This window comes from Oryctolagus cuniculus, chromosome 4, assembly GCF_051225735.1.
Source record: "Oryctolagus cuniculus isolate XC-2025 breed Fujian yellow rabbit chromosome 4, ASM5122573v1, whole genome shotgun sequence".
Classification (NCBI taxonomy): Eukaryota; Metazoa; Chordata; class Mammalia; order Lagomorpha; family Leporidae; genus Oryctolagus; species Oryctolagus cuniculus.
This window is the reverse complement of record NC_142870.1, coordinates 266,227-289,510: the sequence shown is the minus strand read 5'-3', so window position 1 is coordinate 289,510 and position 23,284 is coordinate 266,227. Positions and strand designations below refer to the sequence as shown.

The window sequence follows — 23,284 nt, the reverse complement described above, 5'->3', positions numbered from 1 at the left end:
GCCTGCACAACCCTCTGTACTTGTAGGTGGCAGGGCTGATTGACAAAATGAAGTCTAGGGTGAGGTGTGCAGCCTTCCAGCGTGTGAGCCCATGGCGTTTGTAATTGCCGCAATATAAAATGGATTTGTGGCAGTTTGTGATTTTAAATTTACTGCTGTGCATGCCTGTGAGTGTTGGTGTGGCACTGTCATAACACAAGACAGGCTCAGCCCCTACCCCAGCTGGACACCACCTGCGTCCTCATCGTCACCTCACATGGTCTTGGAAAGCGTTGTCTGAAATAAAAAGCTGTGAGGAGGTGGAGTGTGCATGAGGCCTGTCAACTCCTTCAAGAACTTATTGCACATACAGTGTTTCCACTTAGGACTGTTCTTGGTTTGTGATATTGAGGCCTGTCTCTTCTTAGCTAGTGTGTGTGTCGTGAAGGTGGAAGGGACCCCTTATCTTTGCAAAACGGATGAAGTTGGAGAGATCTGTGTCGACTCCAGTGCAACTGGTACTGCGTACTATGGATTGCTCGGAATCACGAAGAACGCATTTGAGGTTTGACGCTTTCCTGACCCTCCCATTGAAATGAGTCCCGTGGGCATTGATGAGGCCTGCATGCTGGACACAACGCCTGTGGGTACAGCAGCTGCTGCAGCACCACAGCACCCTCCTCCCAGAGTGGGAGAAGGGCATGCAGGGCAACCTGCGGCGTTGGCCCACAGGCAGGCACCAGGGTGCCCCTGGGGAAGCGGCCATCTGCTGTGGTGCCCTGTCGTGATGCACTTTGTTCAGGGCAAGCCTCCTGAGGCCAGGGAAGCCAGGCTCTGGGAGCATAAAGACGCTGAGATGGGGTAGTGGGGCTCAGAGATCCTGGCCTTTCCTCGGGAGTCTCTGGTGACCACCATGGTTGGCCAGCAGGCAGTGTGGACAGTGCGGAGCTTCCGGCTGCCCAGCTGATAGCGTGGCCTGACCATCTGTCTTCTCTACGCAGACCGTGCCCATCACTGCAGGAGGAGTCCCTGTCTCTGACCGGCCTTTCACCAGGACGGGTCTGCTGGGCTTCATCGGGCCTGTGAGTCTGTGCTCATATTCCAGGACCAGCAGCTGGGGCAGTGGGCTCTCGTCCCCACTGCCTCTGACCCTGAAGTGGCCTTGGCTGGCTATGCCCACCCCTGCCTGTTGCCCCATCTCTGTGCAGGCTGTCATGCCTCTGTGAGGCAGCCTGGCCCCCTGCACACAGGCCCTGGCTCTTCGGTGCCTGCAGGGTAGATGAGGGAGTTCTGCTTTTCTCAGAGGGCATTCATGACACCTTCTTCACTATTCCTGGGGTCTGTGATACATAGAAATAAATTCTTGGCCCAAGTGGTTCTCAGCTGGATGCCTCTGCCCCCATCCTCCCAGGGGACATTGGCATGTTGGGAAGACTTGGGAGGAGAGTGCCTGTGGCATCGAGTGGGTATCCCTAGCAGTGCCCACGACAGTGCCTGCTTGGTGCTGTCACCAGAACACTGCAGCGCTGGGTCCAGGACCAGCCCTGGGCCAAGGGGTTTGCAGAGTCCTTTAGACACTTTGTGTGCCTCCATGTCTCCCTGAGCCCTGCTGGCCCAGTCCCTCCTCCCACACAGTCTGTCCCCAGCGTCGCTTGTCACAAGTGCCTGTGGCTCCTGTGGCCCATGAGGGTGACCCTCCTCTGAGGTGCTGTCAGCTCCTGACCACACCCTTCCCTCAGGACAGCCTGGTGTTCGTCGTGGGCAAGCTGGATGGGCTGATGGTGGTTGGAGTTCGCAGGCATAATGCAGACGACGTCGTGGCGACTGCCCTGGCTGTGGAGCCCATGAAGTTTGTCTACAGAGGCAGGTGATGGACTGTGTGTCTCACTTCCCTTTTCTCCCTGAAGTATGAGGAGCCTTCTGTCACAGCTGAAGTTAAGCCCCGAGAGTGTGAATTCACAAGCCCCACAATGTGGCAGAGTTGCCGTCCCAGCTGTCCACAGATTTCCCTCATTTCCTTAAGTGAACATAAACTAGGTCCAAGTGTGTGATGGGGCAGTGGGACGAAGACTCAGCCACACAGGGAAGGGCCTGGGTGACAATAGAGACAGGTGCAGCTTCTCGTGACCTGAGTAATGTAGTCAGATGGGAAAGTCCATTTTCTCTGTGAAATCACCCCAGGCTGATTCTGGTTTCTCCTAGGTTTGGTGAAACAGAGTATCCTGTCCCTTGGGTAAAAGTCATTTCTGCTTTTCTGCGCGTGTTAAGCACAGGCCCTGGAGGTTCTCAGTTCCAGTGAGCAAATAATTGGACCCTGGGCCTGCGCTTGGTGGGCAGAGGGTCTGGGAGGAGCCTCAGCAGCCAGACCACTCTAGGAGCTTTGGAGGAGGCCCTCCTCCCACGCCCCTCAGACTGCGAATTTCACGCGTCTCTTCCTTTCATCCCTCAAGGGAAGGTGCCTGTCTTTAAGAGGTGTTTAGGAGATCCTGCCACCTGGGGGAGGGGGGGTCAGAGTAGCCACACACCCCTTGATATGCGGTGACAGTGGTGACACTCTCGAGCGTTACAGTGTCTTAACCTGACTTTGTGTTCATCTACATCGTCATTTAATTGGGAACTTGTTAATAGTGTACAAATACACTTTTTTAAAATTTTTTGACAGGCAGAGTGGACAGTGAGAGAGAGAGACAGAGAGAAAGGTCTTCCTTTTGCCGTTGGTTCACTCTCCAATGGCCGCCGCGGCCGGCGCACCGCGCTGATCTGATGGCAGGAGCCAGGTGCTTCTCCTGGTATCCCATGGGGTGCAGGGCCCAAGCACTTGGGCCATCCTCCACTGTCCTCCCTGGCCACAGCAGAGAGCTGGCCTGGAAGGGGGCAACCGGGACAGAATCCGGCGCCCCGACCGGGACTAGAACCCAGTGTGCCGGTGCTGCAGGCGGAAGATTAGCCTTGTGAGCCGCAGCGCTGGCCCAAATACACTTTTTGAACAAGGTGCTGAGAGAAATAAAATCTGGAAGTCCCACAAGAGGTGTGAAAGTAAGAAAAACTCAATATGAGGAAAAGCCTTGGATAAAAGGTGTATGGTGTTTGCTCTGTGTTTGCAGGGTCTGTGTGCCATGTGTGTGCTGTATGTATGTGCAATGCCTGTAGGATGTGTATGTGTGGCAGGCATGTACAGTAGTATGTGTGCCGTGTAGTGTCCTATGTGTGTAAGTATGCATGCGAGAGCTCTGGAGGAGGGTATGTTTGTGCCATGACGTGTGTGTGTTGTGGAGGGAGTATGTATGCCAAGTAGGGGTGTGTGTGCACCATAGATATGTGCGTGTGCCATGGTGTGTATATGCCATGATATATCTGCCTTGGAGGAGAGTGTGTGTGTGCCAAGGAGGAACATGTGCCCTGGTTGTGTGTGTGTACGGGTGTGTGTATGTGTACACATGTGTAATCAACCAAAGGAAAGAACAAGAGCTAGTGAATCCACAGTGACCCAGGATTAGAATGGGAGATACTGATGTAGGTTGGGGAGAGCAACTTCTTATCACAGACAGGAAAAGATACAAGGAGTAACTCAGAAATTCATGGGAAAGTAGAATTAAAAGTAACTTCATCTTAGTGCAAGAAATTTTGAAATCTATGCATAATTTTTTAATAATACATATTTCCCATGAAGCTTGAGAAGAACCCTTGTAGAAATCGCAAAGTCTAGAAGAAACTAGAGACACAGAAAAGGGGATGGGTTGAAATTCTTAAAGCACAGTGGTAGAAACAAGTCCAGACACGCTAGTCACAGTACACACAGGAAGATTTGAATATAAAATAGGGAAGTAATAGAGCTCTAAGATAAAGATGTATGTACCAACAACATGGAATTAAGGATTATTGGAATTAATATTTGAATTATTGGAATTAATAATTATGGAATAAACAATGGAATTGAAGTTTTTTTTAATGTGTGCCTGGTTTTTTGCTTGGCACTGAAGTGCTGTCTATTTTTATGAATTGACACTTGCTTTAGTCATACTCAGGGAACTTAGAATGCTGGGCTACTGTACGAATTTGCAGCAAGCAGTGCATTTGTTAAACTGATGTTTAAAAGGAGTGCAGCTTGTGCAGGTGCCTGTGTCTTGCCTGGTGTCCTCTGGCATTGTGGTCACTCTTGTCACCACCATCTGCCCTCAGGATCGCTGTGTTCTCGGTGACCGTGCTGCATGATGACCGCATCGTCCTGGTGGCCGAGCAGCGGCCTGATGCCTCTGAGGAGGACAGCTTCCAGTGGATGAGCCGCGTGCTACAGGTGAGTGCCTACCTGAGGGAGGGAACTGTGACCCAGAGCCGTGGCCGCCAGGGCCCCGTTCCACATGGTGCTCACATCATGACATCGCAGAACCCTAATCTCACATGTTTATTTTAATAAAATCATAAACGCTTCATGTTGGACTATTTCAGATACATGACACAGAAGACAGCAAAGCTACAGCCCCACATTCACTGATGTGGTTTTAAACATCTGAGCACTGCTCAGTGCCCTGGTTGTCCATGATGACTTAGTCTACTAGACTTAGCCTTGAGGCGTCTTTGGGCTATTGACGCTGGCTGTGCCCGTTGACCTGAGAAGGCAGGGCGTGCAAGCTGCATTTCCCCACTGACGGCTCACCGGCGCCCCGTGTGGCAGCCTCTGCCCTGTGACCTCACTTTCCCGGCAGCTCTGGCAGTGTTTCCCTAGGGACCAGCTCGGGTGCAGCTCTGTAGCCGCTGATGGCTGGGACTTGACAGTGTTGAGGCTGGTGGTGGTGGTCCTTCTTCATCATTGTGACAGGCTTCTAAGTTTGTGCTTCGAAGAGGGCCATGTCCTCTTCAACCAGTGGGGCCTGGAGGGCAGGTTGTGCAGGAAGCGAGTCACAGATCCTGAGTTTTGTTTTGCTTGTTTCATTATCAGCCAGCAGATTTAAACATACTGGCTGAGTTTCAATCTGTTACTGCTCTGTGGTTTTTCAGTGGTCGTGGGAGCCTCTTCAGGCTGTCTCTTGTGTCTTTTTCACACACCGGGGGTCTTTTGGGGCCATAGCAGAAGCTCAGCGGTGTGGGGTGGGCAGTGTCTTTCCTGTGCTGGACATATGGCCTGCAGGACCACAGGGGTCCTGCCACCTTCCAGGGGTTGTGATGGAGGACACTTCTATCTGGGCATCCAATGTTCCTGGCTGACTTTTCTCAGAGGAGAGTGGGAGAAGAAGTATATCAGTTGGTTTGTATGGTTACCTGCATCCTGAGCTTATAAGTTCAGGACCACAGCATTTTTACTGAACTTGCTGACCTATCTCCCTCACTAAAAAACTGGTTTCCAATGACCCCAGCAGAATCACTCATGACTTCGGCCACACAGCACACCTGAAGTCCCCAAAGAATGCCCTCTGCACTGCCTGTCCACAGGAGACCTGGGGGCAGCTGGAGATGTCCTTGTAGTTCTATCTCCTGCGCATGTCCCGTGAGGGCTGGGCTGTCAAAATTCTGTGGAGACTCACTTTAAATAGATCCTCTCCCTGGAGCTATGCTACCAGCCTAATTCTAGTTGGGGTCATTCATTTTGTTTTCAGTGTTAGGGATTGCTTTTAACATCTAAAGTTTGTGGTTTGTAAAATACACAGTTCCAGAGTCAAATTAAAAGCAAACACTTTAAAACATATCTGTGCTCACCTCTTACCTGCCCACCAGGAAACTGAAACACTGCTGGGGTGCTTAGCTCTGCACTCTGAGTGGGCAGGGTTCGAAGTTTGTGTCACATGTTCTTACACACACACACACACACACACACACACAGCATGTTTATATACGCATATTCACACGTGTATATCTGTGTTCACAGAAAGTGCTCCTTGTACGTGTTCAATGTTTATATACATGGGTTCATACAGTGTTCTATGTACACGTGCTCACAGTGTGAATACACATGATCACCGTGTTTTGTGCTTGTGTGCACATGTTCAAAGTGTGTACACTTGTGCTCATACCCAGTGCTTGTGTAGTGTATTCACACAGAGTGCTCAAGTACATGCATTTACACAGTGTTTTCATGTACATGTGTTCACACAGTATGTATACATGTGCTCGCACAGTATACACATGTTCACAGTGTGCCCATGTGCACGTGTTCACACACAGTGTCTGTATACACATTCACACAATGTGGTTGCCTATTCAGGGTGCTTATGTGCATATGTTCACACACAGTATATTCACATACATCACACACATGTGCTCACACACAGTGTGTACTCATATTCAGGGTGCTTGTGTGCACATGTTCACATGCAGGGCATTCATGTACATGTGCTCATGGTGTGTTTGTATACACGTGCTCATGGTGTGTAAGCTTATTCACGCAGTGTGCTCATGTGCACGTGTTCACACACGGTACACCCATGTACATGTGTTCATGCACACATGCACAGTGTGTCCATACTCACACAGTGTATGCATATTCACAGTGTGCTCGTGTGCATGTGTTCACATGTAGCACATCCATGTACATATGCTCACACAGTGTGCATGTATCCCTTTTCTTACTCAGTGGTAAGAAGATACACATACTTCTCTCTGTTTGGTTTTCTCATTTAACAAAATGACCCAAAGCTCACCTGCCTCTTCCACAACTCTCTGTGATGTGTCCATGCTGCATGGCCGTCTCTCCTAGCTGCACACCAGGCTGGGGTTGGTGACCTGTGCTCAGTAAGGTCCTTTCCTCCCAGGCCATTGACAGCATCCACCAGGTGGGCGTGTACTGCTTGGCCCTGGTTCCTGCCAACACCTTGCCCAAGGCGCCTCTTGGAGGGATTCACATTTCCGAAACCAAGCAGCGCTTTCTGGAGGGGACACTGCACCCATGCAATGTTCTGATGTGCCCTCACACCTGTGTCACCAACCTTCCCAAACCTCGTCAAAAACAACCAGGTCAGTTGTATCTCTGCGCTCCCCGTCGTGGTGGGGGGCAATAGACGCGACGGAAGGAGCTGCCCATGTCTTTGGGCAGTTTGGGGTTCAGAGCCACAGCGAGTTTGCACACCAAGTTGGTCATGACCTGAGCTAAGTGAGGCTGAGTACAAATGAGAGAACTTAGACTTCACCTATGCAGGGGCTTCTACCTGCCCAGTGGTACCAATTTTGAGGATAAATTTAAGGACAGTGCCTTAGCTTTGCATTGGAGATGGGTCTCTGGGTGTAGCTGACACAGGACTTGCAGCTCTGGACCTAAAGGGCCTCTGCTGGCCATTGCTACACTAACCACTCCCACCTCAGCACTGGGCCCTACCAGGGCAACAAGGCTGGGGGGGCCTCAGATGTCTCTCAGTGGGTTTAAAACTAACTTGAAAGACTGTTTTGACTATTATATGCAGTTTTTCATTACCTTCTTTGTGCTAATTGGTTTGCTGATTGTTGAACAATTAGCATAAAATTTCAGAATGGTTTAATTTCCTGACTTACACATAAAATACAATAAAGCAATAAAATATGTTAAGAATTTGGTTGTGACTGAGAGCAAATCATATCCCCAAGATATGCAAGGAGACTTCAAAAAGTTGGTGGGAAATTTAATTGAAAAATATGTATTTTGTTGCAAAAAAAAATCTTGAAATCCCTGCCACTTGTTCATAAATGTATTTTCTGTAAACTTTGTGAAGACCTTTCATCTGTCACGTGGTAAATTTCTCAACTGACACAGTTTACAGGTAAGAGAGACTCTGCTTGTCACTTAGCGCAAACCTGGTGGCTGGGTTCTGAATGCATCTCAGTGCAGGAGTTCGTGCCGAGCTCAAGTGTTGCTTCAGAGCGACTGCCAGTGCGGTCATCAGCTTCTCAGAATTTCCCCGTTTCTAGAGGTTGGACCCGCCTCCATGATCGTTGGGAACCTGGTCGCAGGGAAGAGAATCGCCCAGGCCTCTGGGAGAGAGCTGTCCCACCTGGAAGACAGCGACCAGGCACGGAAGGTAATGGGCGCTCCTGGAGGGTGGCCTCGTGGCTCCCGGGTGCAGCGTCCTTGACTGAGGGCCCCTCTCTGCCCAGTTCCTGTTCCTGGCTGACGTGTTGCAGTGGCGGGCCCACACCACACCAGACCACCCACTGTTTCTGCTGCTGAATGCCAAGGTGAGGGTGAGGCCGCTGGGAGGTGGGGTGGAGCTGCAGTTTAGGACGTCAGCAGGTCAGTGTCCTCATGTCCTCATGTCCAGAGAGCGGCATAGCTTCACACGACAGTGTTCGTATTCATTTTCTGAAAGCAGGCATATAGACTTTCTCCATTTATCTACAGCTTTAGAATGCAAATGCTGCTATGGTTGTGTTCCTGCTGTGCTCTGGAAATCCATTCATTGTATTCCTAGTGCCAGTGGGCACACGTTGTGCTGTCCTAGGACCGTCTAGGATATGAAGAAGGAGAGCCTATCACCCTCCCTTGCCAGAGAAAGTTGAATGGCAGGGAGACCCCATTTGACCCCGTATCTGTTGTATCGTATGCGCTGTCAGGTCTTGTGCTTCCGCACAGCAAGGGGAAGCCACTATGCTCTTGGAAAATGTGTGTGTAGCTCTCTGTGCCACTTAGTCGTCCAAAAATACATACTGATGCTTCCTATGTGTGCGGTGTTAAATAAGACGTAAAAGACCGCTGCTCTCGGGAGGCTTGAAAGGTCTTCCCTGACAGGAAGCAGCTCAGGAGGGAGACTCGCGGAGCTCACTGCAGCTGGTTTACAAGTTCCACAGCACCCAGGCCACCAGCGGTGAACCAGAGCAGGGGGCGGGGAAGGGGGAGGGGCTTCTGCTGAGGGCGAAAGCCTGCCAGGCAGGGTGAAGGAAGCCAGCGTGGCAGGCCCAGGGACAGCACCAGATGAGGCTGCGGTGTGGGCTTTTTCCCACAGGTGCAGTGGGCAGCCTTCTGTGGGACTGAGTGGCAAGGGACCAGGTGCAGGCTGCGATGACAGGCCATTGCTGCAGAGTGCAGGAAGGCGGGTGAGGGGCTGGCTGTGGCACGGGATGCAGAGCAGAGGCATAGACCAGCACCATGTGCGGTCAGCGGTGGGGCCTGAGGGTGTCCTGTGTGCGTCTGGGAAGTTGACTAGAGCTGGTGGCCAAGCCCTGGGTGACAGTGTGCCCCCAGGGGCGGAGTGCTGACCACATGGCTTGGTAAGAGATGGTCGAGCTCAGCAGACACCGAGCCCAGATGGTCCATCCTCCAGGCTTGTGCCCAAAGTCACAAGTTGTCACTGAGTTCCCCAAGGACATACCAGGAGGGGCTGGTGGCAGTGCAGGTGGCTGCTGCAGCGTGGACGGCCTCTCGTTCTAGCAAGGCCCCTGAGGGTGGTTCCTGGGGTCCAGCTGGATGACGAGCCGGTGTGCTGGCTGGTCTCTTCCGTGGTCTGCCGTGGCAGAAGCCACCATTGAGGGGAGGTGGATGATAGTGGGCTCATCTGGCCTGTAGTTTTGTTGTGAGTTGGGCCAGGCTGCACTTTCCATTCTCTAATGATGAGCTGTGAGGCTGCTCAGCCTGGGGTAGGAAGGTGAATTCAGAGTGGAGGGAGGGGTTTCTGTGTTGGTCACAGCCCAGGGCCTGTCCCCGGAAATGGTGAAGGAATGAGCTGGGGCACCAAGGAGATGCCGTGCAGAGGGTGCCTCCGAGGGAGCAGGTTGCCAGGGGACGTAGGCCCTGCCTGAACACGAAGTAGTCCAAGTCAGAAGCTTTGCTTATTGCTTGTCACTCCTTTGCCTGTTTTTCTGATGAAGATCATGGCTACTTGTGGGGAAGGGGGTGGCATTGGAGTGATTCGCAGGTGCCTTCAGGTGTCATTCGGATGACTTCCTCTAAGAAGGGGAATTCAGACAACGCAGCAAAGCACAGTCAGCTGGCATGAACTTGAGTGCTCATCATGTTCTTACAGCATGGTTACACTTGAAGTGTTTTCTCAGAAAGGCAACAGTGTTTCTTTAGCTGTCTGTCCGCTGCTGCTGGGGAAGGCAGGCTGCTGGGAAGACAGACGTGTGCCTTGCATTCTGCTTGTACCCACTGGCACGTGATGACCTGGTGATTGCTCCCCTAGGGCACGGTCACTAGCACAGCAACCTGTGTCCAGCTGCACAAGCGGGCTGAGAGGGTGGCTGCCGCCCTGATGGAGAAGGGAAGGCTGCGTGTTGGGGACCACGTGGCTCTGGTCTACCCCCCAGGTAAGCTTGCCATCAGGGAGTGCCCGGCGAGGTGCACGTTCTTCAGCACGCCTGGCCTCTGCCCTTGGCGGCTTTCTTGCGTTCAGGGTGGACTGGGACTTCATTCTCTTCCTGTGCTACCGCCTTGCACCCAGACCTGGGGTACCCAGGAGCCTGGTTCTGATTTTCCAGAGCAAGTTTTGGCACTGGGCAAGCTGGGCTGCCTGTTGTTGGTCTTTCAGGTGAGCCGCGCGAGTGGTGATCAATAGACGCAGTCGTCGCTCCTCAGAGATGCTGTGCTCACGAATTCATACTGTCCCATCCATTCAGATCCAGGGTACTCACTCCGCCTCCTCGAGAAATCTCCTGTTTCTCACCCCGGAGTCCCGAGTCTTCAGGACAGGGCAGGGTATCTGTATCACTCGTTGGCCTGATCCCACTTCCTGTGCAGCATTCCCAGGACCCCAGGTGGCTTCTGTTGTCAGTGGGGGCTGTGACTCCCTGTGCTCTCACCTGCTGCTCACTCCCTAAACAACCACACGTCCAGTGCACACCCTGCTGTCCCAGTGAACCAACTGCAAGTGTAACTCCTGGAAGCTGCAATGCACTCTGACCTGCAGAGGACCCTGTCTAGAACGCTGCACACTGGGGACGGAGGGTGGCTTCTCCTCGGGGCCACAGGCAGAGTAGATCGGCATGCACAGTGCCACCTAGGCTTGTGATTGCACAGCGGTAGCCTGGGAGAAGATCCAGGTTCGAAATGGGAAGTACGATGTGTACTGAATGATGTCACTGTTGCCAAAGTAAGAATGAGTAAGTGAAAAGTCATGAAGTGAATGATCGAATCTTGACGGCTGAGAACCTGTGCTGGGTTAGGGGCCTCAGATGACTCTGCTTTTTGTTACATCAGATGCTATTTATACAAAATTTTTAATGAGAAAAGAAAATTAGCATTTTAAAGACTTTCCCACAGTGGAGAATGTAATGGCAGGAGGTCATGGCCCCGCTGGAGGCCTGGCACGCCCTGGGTGGGTGCAGATGTTTTTGGGTGGGCACAGGTGGGGGTATTGTGCGTCTCCTCGGGGGAGAATCCAGGACTTTTCATCTGTGAGTGTGACCCAGGGGTTAAGAACCAGCATTCTGTAGAGCCCACACAGGCAGCTGCTGGAGTACAGCCCACAGGGAGTGCCAGGATCGGATCCCTGAGCTCTGACGCTCCAGAGAGAGCTGCTGATGACAGTCTCTGTCGAGGTACGCGGGGGAGAGCACGCCTGCCTGCGTGCTGCCTGCTGAGTCCTGCGTCTTGTGGCTGGGCGCCCAGTTCCTGAGGCGGGGACCTGGCCACTGGGATTGTGTTGGGAGAGCTGTAAGTGGCTCTCTCATGTGAATGCTGTACATTGCATATTTACTTACATTTTTATTTTTGTTTTATTTGAAAGGCAGAGAAACAGATATTCTGTCCATTGGTGTACTCCCCAGATACCTGCAACAACCAGGGTTGGGCCAAGCCCTGGCTGGCAGCCAAAATCTTGTTTTGGGTCTCCCCCATGGGTGGAAGGGACCCAACTACTTGAGCCATCACCCACTGCCTTGCGGGGTCTACTGAGGCTTGAATGCAGAGAGTGGAGCTAAGACTTGAGTGCAGGCACGCTGATGGGGAGTGTGGACCTTCCAAACCGCTTCTTCACTGCTGAGCCCAATGCTCACACCTCTTCTGAGTCTGGAATCAAAACAACATGGAGGCTGGTGTCCCCAGGGCCCTGTGTGATCCCACAGCAGCTCTGGAACAACGCAGAAGAAACCAGAGTTCTCCATTCAGAAGAGCTCAGGACAGGAAAGCAGGTTTAACCACGGGGAGTTTTAAGGCCATAGGAAGCTGCGAGAGTGCTGGCCTGGTGTGGGTGAGGCGGTGGGATGGCCCAGGCCAATGCCAGCCCCTTCCACCCCAGGTCCCTCACACCTCCGCCCAAGTCTCACCACCTGGAGGCAGCTGTGCCCGGTGTGTGCTCACATGGGGCCCTTGCAAAGCTTCTCCTCTGGGGGTCTTTGTGTGCAGACCCCGCCACCTCGTGGTAACACCATGGAGCCTGGAGCTGAGTTCATAGGAGCCAGCACTGGTCCTCTGCCTCTGTAACTCCTCTTGCTGCCGGCCCTCCAGGGTGAGGGGCCACCTCCGGCGGTCAGGCTGCTTTGTGCCCGCACTGGAAGCGCTGGGTTCAGTAAACTTGCCTTGAGTTTGGAGTCACTTGTGACTGTATCACGGCGAAGCCGGTGTTCTCCTTCCTCTTTGTAGACTTTGCTGGCCGTCCTTACCTTGGCCCTGGATGCGGAGAGCCACGCTCCGATGCACTGACCATCTGATACTCTCCCCAGGGGTGGACCTCATCGCTGCCTTCTATGGGTGCCTCTACTGTGGATGCGTGCCGGTCACCGTGCGGCCCCCACACCCCCAGAACCTCGGCACCACACTTCCCACTGTCAGGATGATCGTGGAGGTGTGTGCTAAGCCTCACGGGTGGGATGGGGTCTCCCATGGGACACTGTGGCCCCTCCTTGCAGTCACCTCTGCAGCTCAGGGCACAGGAGAGGCACCACAGCTCACTCAGGATGGGCCCTCTGCCATGCAGGTCAGCAAGTCTGCATGCGTCCTCACCACGCAGGCCATCACACGGCTGCTTAGGTCCAAGGAAGCTGCCGCTGCCATGGACATCAGAACCTGGCCAACCATTCTGGACACAGGTATGTGTCCTGAGCAGCTGCCCAGCGGGATGAACCCCTGTCCTTTGTGGCGGGGGCTACGTGGTTTGCCATCCAAGAATGAATGTTAGGTTAGAGGAGAGTAGACAGAGCGAGAAGGCTGCTGCCTGGGAGAATGATCAGACTTCCTGCCTTGCTGTCTCAGCCGTGGCGGGGTCTCCTGGCGTGGGCGAGTGCGGGTCCCTGTCTGCGGCCAGCATTTCCCATCTGCCTGTGGGAACTCCTGTTTCCTCGCCAAGCCTGCGAGTGGCACTGGTGCCTTCTCCTGCAGGCACCGTGGGTGGCAGTTGTCTGAGGCCTTCTGCTGGTCCTGGTGACGAGCTCCCATCATGTACCCCACCCCTCGTGCCATCCTGGGCGAATGCTGCTTTGCCCCACAGTGCTTGGGGGACCAGCTGAGCCCCATCCCCTGCTGGATGTGAAAGTTGCCCATCCAGCCCAAGATGCTCAACCCCAGAGCACCTGCCAGCTCTCAGCACTGGCCACAGGGCAGACCAAGGTCCCTCCTCTGCAGTAACACCCCTGGGGCACAGTGCTGTCCTGAGCACAGGCCAGGGCCACTGTTATCCACAGCCACATGCCTGGTACCCATAATGGCGCCAGACAGCTGCTGAGGGGTGGGCTTGGGCCAAGCATCTCACAGACACACTCCAAAGGGGAGTCTGTCTTTATTAGCCTGTGTCCAGTTGTACCTGGAGACAGTGGCAGCCTGGATCCCATCTGTAACTGCCCTTGCTGTGGTCAGAGTCCTTAGTCCTCTGACCTTGGTCACATGGCAACACAGTGAGTTCTGTGCATCTTTCAGGGCCTGTTGCCCACCTCACCCCACTGTCCCTCAGCTGTTCCCGTGCACGGCGGCCTGCTCTCTCCAGGACCCCCCAGCATGATCATATGTCATCCTGCCTTGAGGGCCGAGGCTTTGAGCTTGCTCAGAGTGTGGGAATACTGACACACTGGTGTCTGTCTGACAGATGACATGCCGAAGAAGAAGGTAGCTAGCATTTTCAGACCCCCTTCCCCAGACGTGCTCGCGTATTTGGACTTCAGTGTGTCAACCACTGGGATATTAGCGGGAGTGAAGGTAGGTTCTTTGAGTAAGCCCCTGTCTGCCTCAGCCCTGGGAACATGAGGGAGTGGACTGAAAGGGCTCGGGTTGGGACCTCCTGATCCAGCACTCAGAGCCAATGGTGTTGTTGCTTGAAGCTTGTGTAGATCCAGTGAGCCCCAGTGAGTATTAGATGGGCTGGGAACGATGTGTGTTTGGGTGTTCTGTGGTGATGTCTGGACTTGGGAGCCAAGAGTTCAGTGAATATTCTCCTCTCTGCTGAAATTTTGTTTCAAAGATTTTTAGTGCCATTTCCTGGGTGTTACTCAGGTTATACAGGGATTTGAACCAGCACCTTTTAAGGAAGCAAATACGATATTCGAGTTTGGAGCTACAGGGCCCTGTGGGCGGCAGAGGTTGCCACTCCCCTCCTTCCTTCACTCACCTAACAGATCTCTCCTTTTGCCCCTAAGATGTCACATGCAGCCACCAGTGCCTTGTGCCGCTCTATAAAGCTGCAGTGTGAGCTGTACCCCTCACGGCAGATTGCCATCTGCCTCGACCCCTACTGCGGACTGGGCTTTGCCCTGTGGTGCCTGTGCAGGTGAGTGGCCAGGTGCCCCTGCTGCAGTCTGGGGGCCTTACCTTTCCCGGAGGCTTACAGCGCACCTGCCAGTGAGTTCAGTTGGGGATGAAGTGGGGTAGAGTTGAATCCTGGAGATGAGTAAGACAGTGAAAACACTTTTCCTTAAATTCAAACCCTGCCCTTTGGTAGTAACTGGGGGGACCTACTTGATTTCAAGTGCTAGCGAAGGGGGGTCCTGGTCCAGAAGTAGTCCTGGGGGGTGGGGAGGAGAGAACCCAATCCTGCGCCCCTCCCAGCTGAGAACCCTCCTGCAGTGTCTACTCAGGACACCAGTCAGTGCTTGTCCCCCCGCTGGAGCTGGAGAGCAACGTGTCCCTGTGGCTGTCGGCCGTCAGCCAGTACAAGGCGCGTGTCACCTTCTGCTCCTACTCGGTGATGGAGATGTGCACCAAGGGGCTGGGTGCGCAGACAGCTGTGCTCAGGGTGAGTGCCACGGGCTCACACTGCCAGCTCTGTGTGCGTAGCCTTGCTTCCCATCAGCACACGGGGTGGGAGGGGAGGACCCGGACACCTGACACATGAGCAGGCCTGGCCAGAGAGAAGAGGACTGGGGCAGGGTGGACAGCACCTTCCGGTGTGTGCCTGCCCTGCCTCCTGCCACAGATGCAGCCCCTGCTCAGGGCCCCTCCCTGCCCATCTGCAGATGAAGGGCGTGAACCTGTCGTGCGTGCGCACCTGCATGGTGGTGGCTGAGGAGCGGCCCCGTGTGGCGTTGACACAGTCCTTCTCCAAGCTCTTCAAGGACCTGGGGCTACCTGCCCGCGCCGTGAGCACCACGTTCGGGTGCAGGGTCAACGTGGCCATCTGCCTCCAGGTAGGGCGCTGCGCCCTGGGGTGCCAGAGCTTCCCGCAGGTGCGCTTGAGGTGCAGCCGCGTCCCTGAGCCCCGGGTGTTTCCTCTGCACCTGAGGCTTCCGCTTTGGGAGACAGCAGGTTTGTAGTGATCCTGACTTGTTGAGGAGTAGGGGTTCCTGGGAAGAAAAGCAGCTTATTTTGGATGGTGCCTGTTACCGCGCCTCTGAGTTGGATATGACAGGCAGCCAGCTGTAAAAGTGTGCCCTTACTGTTTGAAGAAAGTCCAAGCGTGATTAAATGAGAACTTGTCGTGGCCCCAGAGGGCAGTCGTGGTCTCAGCAGGGGAGGCCGGTGTTTCTGGTACCCAGGTTTTGTACGAGTGTCCCAGTTTCACTTCGCGTAAATGCCTTCAAACCAAATTGCTTATTAGACACCCCACATGATGGTGCTTTTCTCACCCGCAGTGCAGGAACACCCGGGCAGAAAAGGCAGCTGGGAGTCCCAGAGCACAGCTGGGGCAGGGGCAGCTGCGGGTTCCGCCGTCCCAGTGCTGGGCCCCAGGTGCGGGAACCACACTGGAAGCGACCTCGTTCTGCTTTCCCAGCCTTTCTGTCCTCAAGTCCCTTCCTGTCGCAGCTGTGTGACTGGGCGTCGGACAGGGTACAAGTGAACGCCAGGCTCTGTCTCGGAGTCTGGGGGGACTCTCCTGTCTGTCAGCACCCGGACGCCATGTGTGGTGGCACACATCCTCAGGGATATTGTTTGCTCCTTAAGATACAGTGATACCTTCTGCTCTCTTAACGTGTGTTTCTCATGTGGCCTGTGGCCTTCTGTTTGTTTCCTGTGGCTGTCTCCTCCCTGTCTCCCTCTGCTGGCCTCCTTGCCTCTGTCAGCCCAACAGGCTGGGAAAGCTGGCTGAGCAGGTATGACCTAGACCTTGACCTCAACCTCCTTGCCTCCTTGATGCTTCTGTGCAGCTCCCCCCCCCCCCAACCTCATGTGACGTTCTTGTGAATCTTGTGAATTCCAAAGGAATACGTTTCTTCTGCTGTCTTTGTCCATGGTGGATGTTATTTGACATACTATAAAAGCTCCTTTATAACCAAAATTAAATTTATTTTCAAAAATCTGTAATGTTCTTAATAACGCCTTGGGAGGAGGGACCCGTTCAGTCCCAGAGCAGAGGTTTGTGTTTTGGTTTCAGGGCACAGGACAAGGGTGTGTGGTCTAGGGCGTGACTCAGCGAGCGATGCTGATCGGAGTGCTCATTTAATGGGATGTTCCTTACCTGACAAAACAGCCCGTATCGTGCTTACCTAGAACCACATCAGATATAAGATTTACAAGTCAGGAGGAAAGTCATTCAACTCATTAGCCCGAGACTCAGCTGTGCCTGGGCCCTGGTGAGAGGCCTGGTCCAGCCCTGACAGCTTGCAACTTCATTAGAGGTGCTCCCAACCATGATGGTATCTGCCACAGAGTGGAGCCTAGTAGGAATACAGAGTGGCTGGAACTGGCATGTGAAGCTGTATGACTGGACATTTCCATTCAGTGTTCAGTCCGTCACTCAAGCCTACTGGTGTGGGTGTGTGGATGGACAGCAGGGACCCTGAGCCCCTGGGCAGACTTGCTTCTCGGGGCAGTGCTACTGTCCTCCTGAGCATCCCTTGAGGCCTGGGAGGGGCTGCCACACAGCTGTGCTGTGAACCTGAGAGGAGTATCAGGGTCCTGAACAGAAATTTCTCTGCTGCCTCCTTCCAGGGCACAGCTGGCCCAGACCCTACAACCGTGTATGTGGACATGCGGGCTCTGCGCCATGACAGGTAATGTCCTGGCCTGCACGGCCCCATCCACACCCAGTGGCCAAAGGACACAATTATGGTCCATGCTGACTGCCCCTCCAGGGCCCCAGACCTTAGTGGGCAGCTGGCCATGGCAGGATGGCCCCCCACTGGCACACCAGGATGTTGGGTTGGCTGAGGCAGGGGCCATCTGCATGGAGGCCTGGGCCACAGCAGGCAGCTTGGGCTCCTGTCTCTGTGGACCACTGTGTCGGCAGCTGCAGTGTGTGTCCCTTTATCCATCATACAACCAAGCAGGGTGGGAAAACAGGCCCAACAAGACACATGAGTGCTGCAAGGACTTTGTTGCCCAGCACTGTTTTAGCGTCAGCCTGTTTTCATGCCAGAACATGTATCTGAGGCCCCAGTGTGGCCGCCAGTTTGCTCACAGGTGTTTGAGTTCAGGGTCCCTCCCAGCTCTGAAACTCAGATCCAGGTTGTGGTCCTGGTGCAAACAGTAGGTGCAGCCCCTGGGTACCAGGAGCCAGCCGGTCTTCTGGATGACCTCAAAGACACACAAGCTGCTGCTCTGAGCAGATGCAGCCCGTGGAGTACATGTACGGCGTCCACACTCTGGCTGCCCAGGGTGGCATTATCGAGAAGCTGACAGACAACTCTCAGTGACTGTTGGCTCAGAGGCCTCCTGGTTTGTCTTTTTAGAAGTAACCGTCTGGGTAGCAATTTTATTCTGAAACTTTTTTCTTGTTAATTTTTAGAGTACGTTTGGTGGAACGGGGTTCTCCACATAGCCTGCCACTGATGGAATCTGGAAAGGTAGTAGAAGCTGGGGCTTCCACATCCTGTGATGAGTCTGATCCTTTCTGTCCTCAGGGTCCGTGTGGGGGAGGGCTGGGGGCTGCAGCTCTCCCAGTGGGCACCACTGACTCGAGTGGCTACAGAGGCCTCGTCCCTCCCATGCTGCAGACAAAGGTCAGAGCTAGGTTAAGCAGGAGCTCAAAACCAAGAAAGGGAAAATTCAAGTTTAGAAACAGAAGCAGCTCTCGTTGGGCAAGTGCAAGGCCTCTGGGGACTGCCAAAAGCAAGGCGCCTGGCCCTTCCACGTATCCAGAGCCAAAGGCAACAGGACCTGGATTGGAATAGGAAGAACTTGGCCCCAGAAAAGGATGCAGCAACAAAGAAACCCCCCAGGTCCTTGGGCAAGAGGTGACAACCTGGACCCCATGTCGGGGTTTGCCATCCAAGCCTGGGGAGCACCCCATTGGCTGCTTGGGGGTGGGAAGCAGCAGTGAGCCTGCTTGTGGACACCCAGGTAGAAACTGAACCATCCGAGGGGTCAGCAATGTCGGCACAGGGAAGAAGGTATCCCCAGCACCAAGGAAATTTCAGAGGAAGGAGGAAAATGCCCATGGCCTGATGAGAATGTAGGGCTGGCGGTGTGAGTGCAGCCCTGTGTGCCCAGTCTAGATGAGAACCCGCAACCCCTTCACAACCCCAGAGGCAAGAAACAGCTCAGCCACCACCATCTGCTCACTGCAATGGCACAGCCACTCTCAAGGAGGCAGGGAGGTGGCCAGAGATGGGCAGAGCCAGGCCACATGGTGACCAGCATGCAGGTTCCTGCAAGGTGGGGCAGAAGGCGTAGCTATGGCAGAGGTCCTGGGTGGGAGTCACAGGGAGACCGCGGTGGCTGCAGAGGGGTTGGGAGTGAGCAGGAAGAACGGATGGACGGATGGGTGAGTGAACGCGTGGGTGGGTGGGTAAGTGGATGGATAGATGAGCTTGCTGGGAAGGTATTGAGAAACTCAGTTCCCCTTTATAAAGTTAGTCTAGGAGCCAAGGTTAGGCCTAGCTGTTACGGTGGTGTCCTGGATGCCCCCATCCCATATTGGAGTTCCTGGGTTTGAGTCCTGACTCCGCTCCCAATTCCAGCTTTCTGCTACGTGTGCCCTGGGAAGAAGCAGATGATAGGTCAAATACTTGGGTCCCTGCCACCACATGGGAGATCTGGATTGTGTTCCAGGCTTAGGCATCTGGGGAGAAAACCAGTGTGCACAAGCTATGTTTCTTCTTCCCGTTGAAATAGGCAAGTAAATATTTATTAAATACATAAGTAAAGTTACCCTAGGAAGCAGTCTAGCCGAAATTTGAATCAAGTAACTGTAGCGGGATGTGGCCTGCACTGTGGAGTATAGCAGGTAAAGCCGATGCCTGTGATGCTGGCATCCCTTATGGGCGCCGGTTCGAGTCCCAGCTGTTCCACTTCCAGTCCAACTCCTTGCTGATGTGCCTGGGAAAGCAATGGAAGATGGTTCAAGTGTATGGGCCCCTGCACCCACATGGGTGAACATGCTACATTCAGACTTGGATGAAGCTCCTGGCTTCAAACTGGCCCAGTTCCCGCCATTGAGGCCATTTGGGGAGTAAACAAGCAGATGGATGCCCATGTATCTGCCTGTCTCTAACTCTGCCTTTCAAGTAAATACATAAACTTTAAAAAACCATGTAATGAGATAGCCCATGTGTGGCATGTCCCATCTGCATGTCTCAGCTGGAGTGCCCACTCTGCATGGTTGTTCCTGGTCCTTTCTGTACACCAAGTCTTCCCTGTGTCATTGGTCCTCAGATGGTGTTTGTTTTTTTTTTTTTAAATATTTATTTATTTATTTAAAAGGTAGATTTACGGGAGGAGGAGGGAAGACAGGGAGAGGTCTTCTGTCTGCTGATTCACTCCCCAAATGGCTGTATCAGCTGAGACTGGGCCAAGCTGAAACCAGAAGCCTGGAGTTTCATCCAGGTCTCCCACGTGGGTGCAAGGGCCCAAGCACTTGGGCCATCTTCCACTGCTTTTCCTGGGCACATTAGCAGGGAGCTGTACTTGAGATGGACAAGCTGGGACTTGAACCAGTGCCCACACTGGATGCCAGTGTTGCAGGCATTGGTTTAACCCACCACACCCTATTGCCATCCCCAGAGAGGTGCCTTTTCCTGCCTGTTTCTTTACAGCACTATATGGCTGGGTTGTAGTCTTTTTCGTTGAACTTTTTAGCCCTCTCCTGTGTGATACCACAGTAAATTGGGTCTGATGCATTTATGTTCTGGAAGGAAATCCCTGGCGTGGGGGTTTATGGGATCACACAGGGAGAAGGTGAAGACTCCAGGAGCATCCAAGGAAAACTGCAGTCCCAGCAGGGCAGGGTGTAGGGAGGGCCTGGCACCAACGAGGAGCTGCTGCCTGCCTTTTTTTTTTTTTTTTTTTTAAAGATTTTATTTATTTATTTGAAAGGCAGAATTACAGAGAAGCAGAGGCAGGGAGAGAGAAAGGGGTCTATCATCTGCTCCAATTGGCCACAACGGCTGGAGCTGCACCGATCTGAAGCCAGGAGCTTCTTCCGAGTCTCCCACGTGGGTGCGGGGGCCCAAGGACTTGGACCATCTTCTACTGTTTTCCCAGGCCACAGCAGAGAGCTGCATCGGAAGTGGAGCAGCTGGGACTCAAACCAGCGCCCACATGGGATGCCGGCACTGCAGGCGCCAGCCCCTCCTATGGCCTTTGCCCTCTCCTGCCTGCACTGAGATTCACACTGTCAGTGCCCTTGGGCCCTGGGAGAGTACAGGCACCAGTGGTCCCAGTCACGTCCTGCCTCGGCTGAGGGGGTTGCAGCCGCAGGAAGAAGTCACTCAGGATCAGGATAGGGTGGGATACTGTTTTTAGCGTCATGAATCAAGAGGTCTTGTGTCTTGTTTCCTTCGACAAGGGACACTGCTTTCTCTTCCAGATCCTCCCTGGAGTGAAAGTCATCATTGCACACACCGAGACCAAAGGGCCCCTCGGGGACTCGCACCTGGGAGAGGTGAGCCAGGCCAGGCTGAGGCTGGGCACCTGGGGAGGGGCCAGAGCTCTCAGCTCACCACCTTCACCCTTTGCTGCCCCAGGTGTGGAGATCTTAAACCCGCTGGGGTCACAGTATTCCAGAATCCATTTAGCTTTTTTCCTCAGTGAATGCCATGCCCCTAGGCTGGCCTTTCTGTAGGCCCTCAAGTGCTGTGGGACCAGCTCTTCCGGTCACTCCTGGCAGAGGCCCCTAGGAAGCTGGAGGAGGCACACAGGGACCCACAGCATGTGGCAAACAGCTGCTCCTTGAAGAGCAGCTCCTGCGTTGAGTGGAGTGTAGACCCAGAGGGGGCTCAGGGCCAGTGCAGTACCATGAAGTGTGGACCCCTGCCAGGCATCTGTGCTGTGAAGTCAGTCTGGGGGCTTCCAGTGAACCATGCTGGGGGGCCCAGTCCTGAGGGTAGATGGTATGAGTGGCGCTCCCTCAGCCATGTGCCCCTCAGAGACGGTGGTCCCAGGCATTCAGGGGAACCTCTCCTGGCCACCCCCTCCTTTCAGAAGCTGCCGGCTGAGGCCATCTGGGAGCAGTAGCAGCAAGTGTGGGGGCTGGGCTGTGCGCTGGACAGACCTCAGTTCATGCGGCCCCAGTGTGAGCGGGTGGCCTGCACTGTGTCCTTGGTCCCTGTTGTGGAAGCTGAGACTGCTCCTCGCTCTCCCTGCTGGTCAGCAGTGGCTTGCCGTGAGCAGCCTGGGTTCTGTCTGCACACACCGCATATGCCTGCAACGTCAGTGGGGGGAAGAAGAGTTTTTTGAGGAGAGAGAAATTGTTTAACTGGGCTCACAAAATTAGGGGCTCTGAAACTGAATCCCATGGTCAGTTTCTTGAGGTTATTCTTGGCCAGTGGGTGTCTGCTGACAGAATTTGTCCTCAACAGCTTGTGATGTGTCCCATTCCTGTCGTCTGGTCCCCTAGATCTGGGTGAGCAGCCCCCACAATGCCACCGGGTACTACACCATCTATGGGGAGGAGGCCCTCCATGCCGACCACTTCAGTGCCCGGCTGAGCTTTGGAGACAGCCAGACCATTTGGGCACGGACTGGCTACCTTGGCTTCCTTCGGAGAACGGAGCTCACTGATGCCAGTGGAGGTGAGGGGTCGTGGCGGCGTCCCTGTGAGCCCTGAGAACCCCTGGAGCTGCAGGGCTCCTCCTCTGTATTGTGGCTGCCACCGACTCTGATGGCTGCTTTCGCTGAGAATTGCTGTTGTCCTGAGGCTACCCCTTGCTGCCACCGGGCCCTGGCTGTGCTGCGTGTGGTGGTGCAGAGGAGATGGCTGATGCCGGGCCCTGGCTGTGCTGCGTGTGGTGGTGCAGAGGAGATGGTTGATGCCGGGCCCTGGCTGTGCTGCGTGTGGTGGTGCAGAGGAGATGGTTGATGCCGGGCCCTGGCTGTGCTGCGTGTGGTGGTGCAGAGGAGATGGTTGATGACTGGGCCCTGGCTGTGCTGCGTGTGGTGGTGCAGAGGAGATGGTTGATGCCGGGCCCTGGCTGTGCTGCGTGTGGTGGTGCAGAGGAGATGGTTGATGACTGGGCCCTGGCTGTGCTGCGTGTGGTGGTGCAGAGGAGATGGCTGATGCCGGGCCCTGGCTGTGCTGCGTGTGGTGGTGCAGAGGAGATGGCTGATGCCGGGCCCTGGCTGTGCTGCGTGTGGTGGTGCAGAGGAGATGGTTGATGACTGGGCCCTGGCTGTGCTGCGTGTGGTGGTGCAGAGGAGATGGTTGATGCCGGGCCCTGGCTGTGCTGCGTGTGGTGGTGCAGAGGAGATGGTTGATGACTGGGCCCTGGCTGTGCTGCGTGTGGTGGTGCAGAGGAGATGGCTGATGCCGGGCCCTGGCTGTGCTGCGTGTGGTGGTGCAGAGGAGATGGTTGATGACTGGGCCCTGGCTGTGCTGCGTGTGGTGGTGCAGAGGAGATGGCTGATGCCGGGCCCTGGCTGTGCTGCGTGTGGTGGTGCAGAGGAGATGGTTGATGACTGGGCCCTGGCTGTGCTGCGTGTGGTGGTGCAGAGGAGATGGTTGATGACTGGGCCCTGGCTGTGCTGCGTGTGGTGGTGCAGAGGAGATGGTTGATGCCGGGCCCTGGCTGTGCTGCGTGTGGTGGTGCAGAGGAGATGGTTGATGCCGGGCCCTGGCTGTGCTGCGTGTGGTGGTGCAGAGGAGATGGTTGATGCCGGGCCCTGGCTGTGCTGCGT

At 54.5% G+C, this 23,284-nt stretch overlaps 1 protein-coding gene across 14 annotated transcripts in view; it reads left to right on the top strand.

Annotated features, from left to right (window-relative positions):
- Positions 1 to 23,284, top strand: part of DIP2A (DIP2 acetate--CoA ligase A) — a 112,063-nt gene that overhangs the window by 85,743 nt on the left and 3,036 nt on the right. For 8 of the 14 annotated variants that reach the window (XM_051859505.3, XM_051859506.3, XM_070071723.2 and 5 more), the window contains 19 exons: positions 408 to 544; positions 981 to 1,061; positions 1,719 to 1,846; positions 4,159 to 4,273; positions 6,723 to 6,924; positions 7,849 to 7,958; positions 8,035 to 8,115; positions 10,056 to 10,179; positions 12,532 to 12,653; positions 12,786 to 12,897; positions 13,887 to 13,996; positions 14,434 to 14,564; positions 14,861 to 15,029; positions 15,250 to 15,420; positions 16,294 to 16,323; positions 17,162 to 17,223; positions 17,958 to 18,015; positions 20,979 to 21,053; positions 22,008 to 22,182. In XM_051859505.3, the coding sequence (XP_051715465.1) occupies positions 408 to 544; positions 981 to 1,061; positions 1,719 to 1,846; positions 4,159 to 4,273; positions 6,723 to 6,924; positions 7,849 to 7,958; positions 8,035 to 8,115; positions 10,056 to 10,179; positions 12,532 to 12,653; positions 12,786 to 12,897; positions 13,887 to 13,996; positions 14,434 to 14,564; positions 14,861 to 15,029; positions 15,250 to 15,420; positions 16,294 to 16,323; positions 17,162 to 17,223; positions 17,958 to 18,015; positions 20,979 to 21,053; positions 22,008 to 22,182 (2,193 nt within the window). Of the gene's footprint in view, positions 1 to 407; positions 545 to 980; positions 1,062 to 1,718; positions 1,847 to 4,158; positions 4,274 to 6,722; positions 6,925 to 7,848; positions 7,959 to 8,034; positions 8,116 to 10,055; positions 10,180 to 10,400; positions 10,552 to 12,531; positions 12,654 to 12,785; positions 12,898 to 13,886; positions 13,997 to 14,433; positions 14,565 to 14,860; positions 15,030 to 15,249; positions 15,421 to 16,293; positions 16,324 to 17,161; positions 17,224 to 17,957; positions 18,016 to 20,978; positions 21,054 to 22,007; positions 22,183 to 23,284 lie in introns of those variants that run through there. The other 6 variants (XM_051859509.3, XM_089330395.1, XM_070071724.2 and 3 more) reach the window with 2 other exon arrangements.